The sequence below is a fragment of the Octopus bimaculoides genome, chromosome 7 (assembly GCF_001194135.2).
Source record: "Octopus bimaculoides isolate UCB-OBI-ISO-001 chromosome 7, ASM119413v2, whole genome shotgun sequence".
NCBI classification, from domain to species: Eukaryota; Metazoa; Mollusca; class Cephalopoda; order Octopoda; family Octopodidae; genus Octopus; species Octopus bimaculoides.
In genome coordinates this window covers 56,260,407-56,261,270 of record NC_068987.1, presented here as the reverse complement: position 1 = coordinate 56,261,270, position 864 = coordinate 56,260,407, and the positions used below count along the sequence as shown (strand labels likewise).

The 864-nt window shown below is 41.9% G+C and overlaps 1 protein-coding gene across 1 annotated transcript in view; it reads left to right on the top strand.

Annotated features, from left to right (window-relative positions):
• The window catches only part of LOC106875691 (40S ribosomal protein S10), a 15,414-nt gene that overhangs the window by 3,760 nt on the left and 10,790 nt on the right, over window positions 1–864 (top strand). Inside the window, exon 4 of the mRNA XM_014923939.2 lies at window positions 315–492. Coding sequence (XP_014779425.1) covers window positions 315–492 — 178 coding nt within the window. The remainder of the gene's footprint in view (window positions 1–314; window positions 493–864) is intronic.

Below are 864 nucleotides of genomic sequence, written 5' to 3'. Positions count from 1 at the left end.
CCCGGTTGGTTCGTTTTTTTTTTGTTCCTGGGTGAAGATCTCCTTATTGACCTAAAAGTATATCATTACACTGAATATGAAATCAGTTTGAACAGAATTGATGCTGGCAGTCAAACTGAATAAATCCAAATTTTGTATTAGCCCTAGTAGTAAGGAATGTTATGAAATTTCTGAGACCTAATATAAAATGACTGGAAGTAACTGTTAATAACAAACTCACTAGGTTATCTAACCATGTAAAACGTCTGTGTGTTTTTATATATGTATATGCTATTTTGTCTCCTGTAACTCTGGTTTTAAATTTCTTTGTTTAGTCCCTCAAGTCTCGTGCTTATGTGACAGAGCAGTTTGCCTGGAGGCATTATTATTGGTACTTAACCAATGATGGTATCCAATACCTTAGAGATTTCCTCCACCTGCCATCTGAAATTGTGCCTGCCACACTGAAGAGGCAGACCCGCACAGAAGCAGTTCGTGGACCAAGACCAAAGGGTAAGCGTTTTTTCTTCCTCTTCAGTTAAAGAAATGGCACTGTACTAGTGTGTAACTTTATATTTGCTGTTACTGTAATGCAGTGATTCCCAAGGTGGGGCGTACGCCCCACTGGTGGGGCCTGAGAAAATTCAGGTGGGGCGCGGGGCATAGACGTGGGCTGTGAAAATATTTGTACATGACGAGCGGTCATCGCAGGCACAACCTTAGATTCCGTCTTTCCTTTGAAGCCTCCACATCGGAAACTCTCGCACCCCAGTGAGACAAAGAAGATCCTGCACTGAGCAATAAACTTACGCGCATCCCTATACATGTAGCATGAATCACTACTGGCAGTAAATGATGCATGAAATTGCTGTCAACAACGGATGG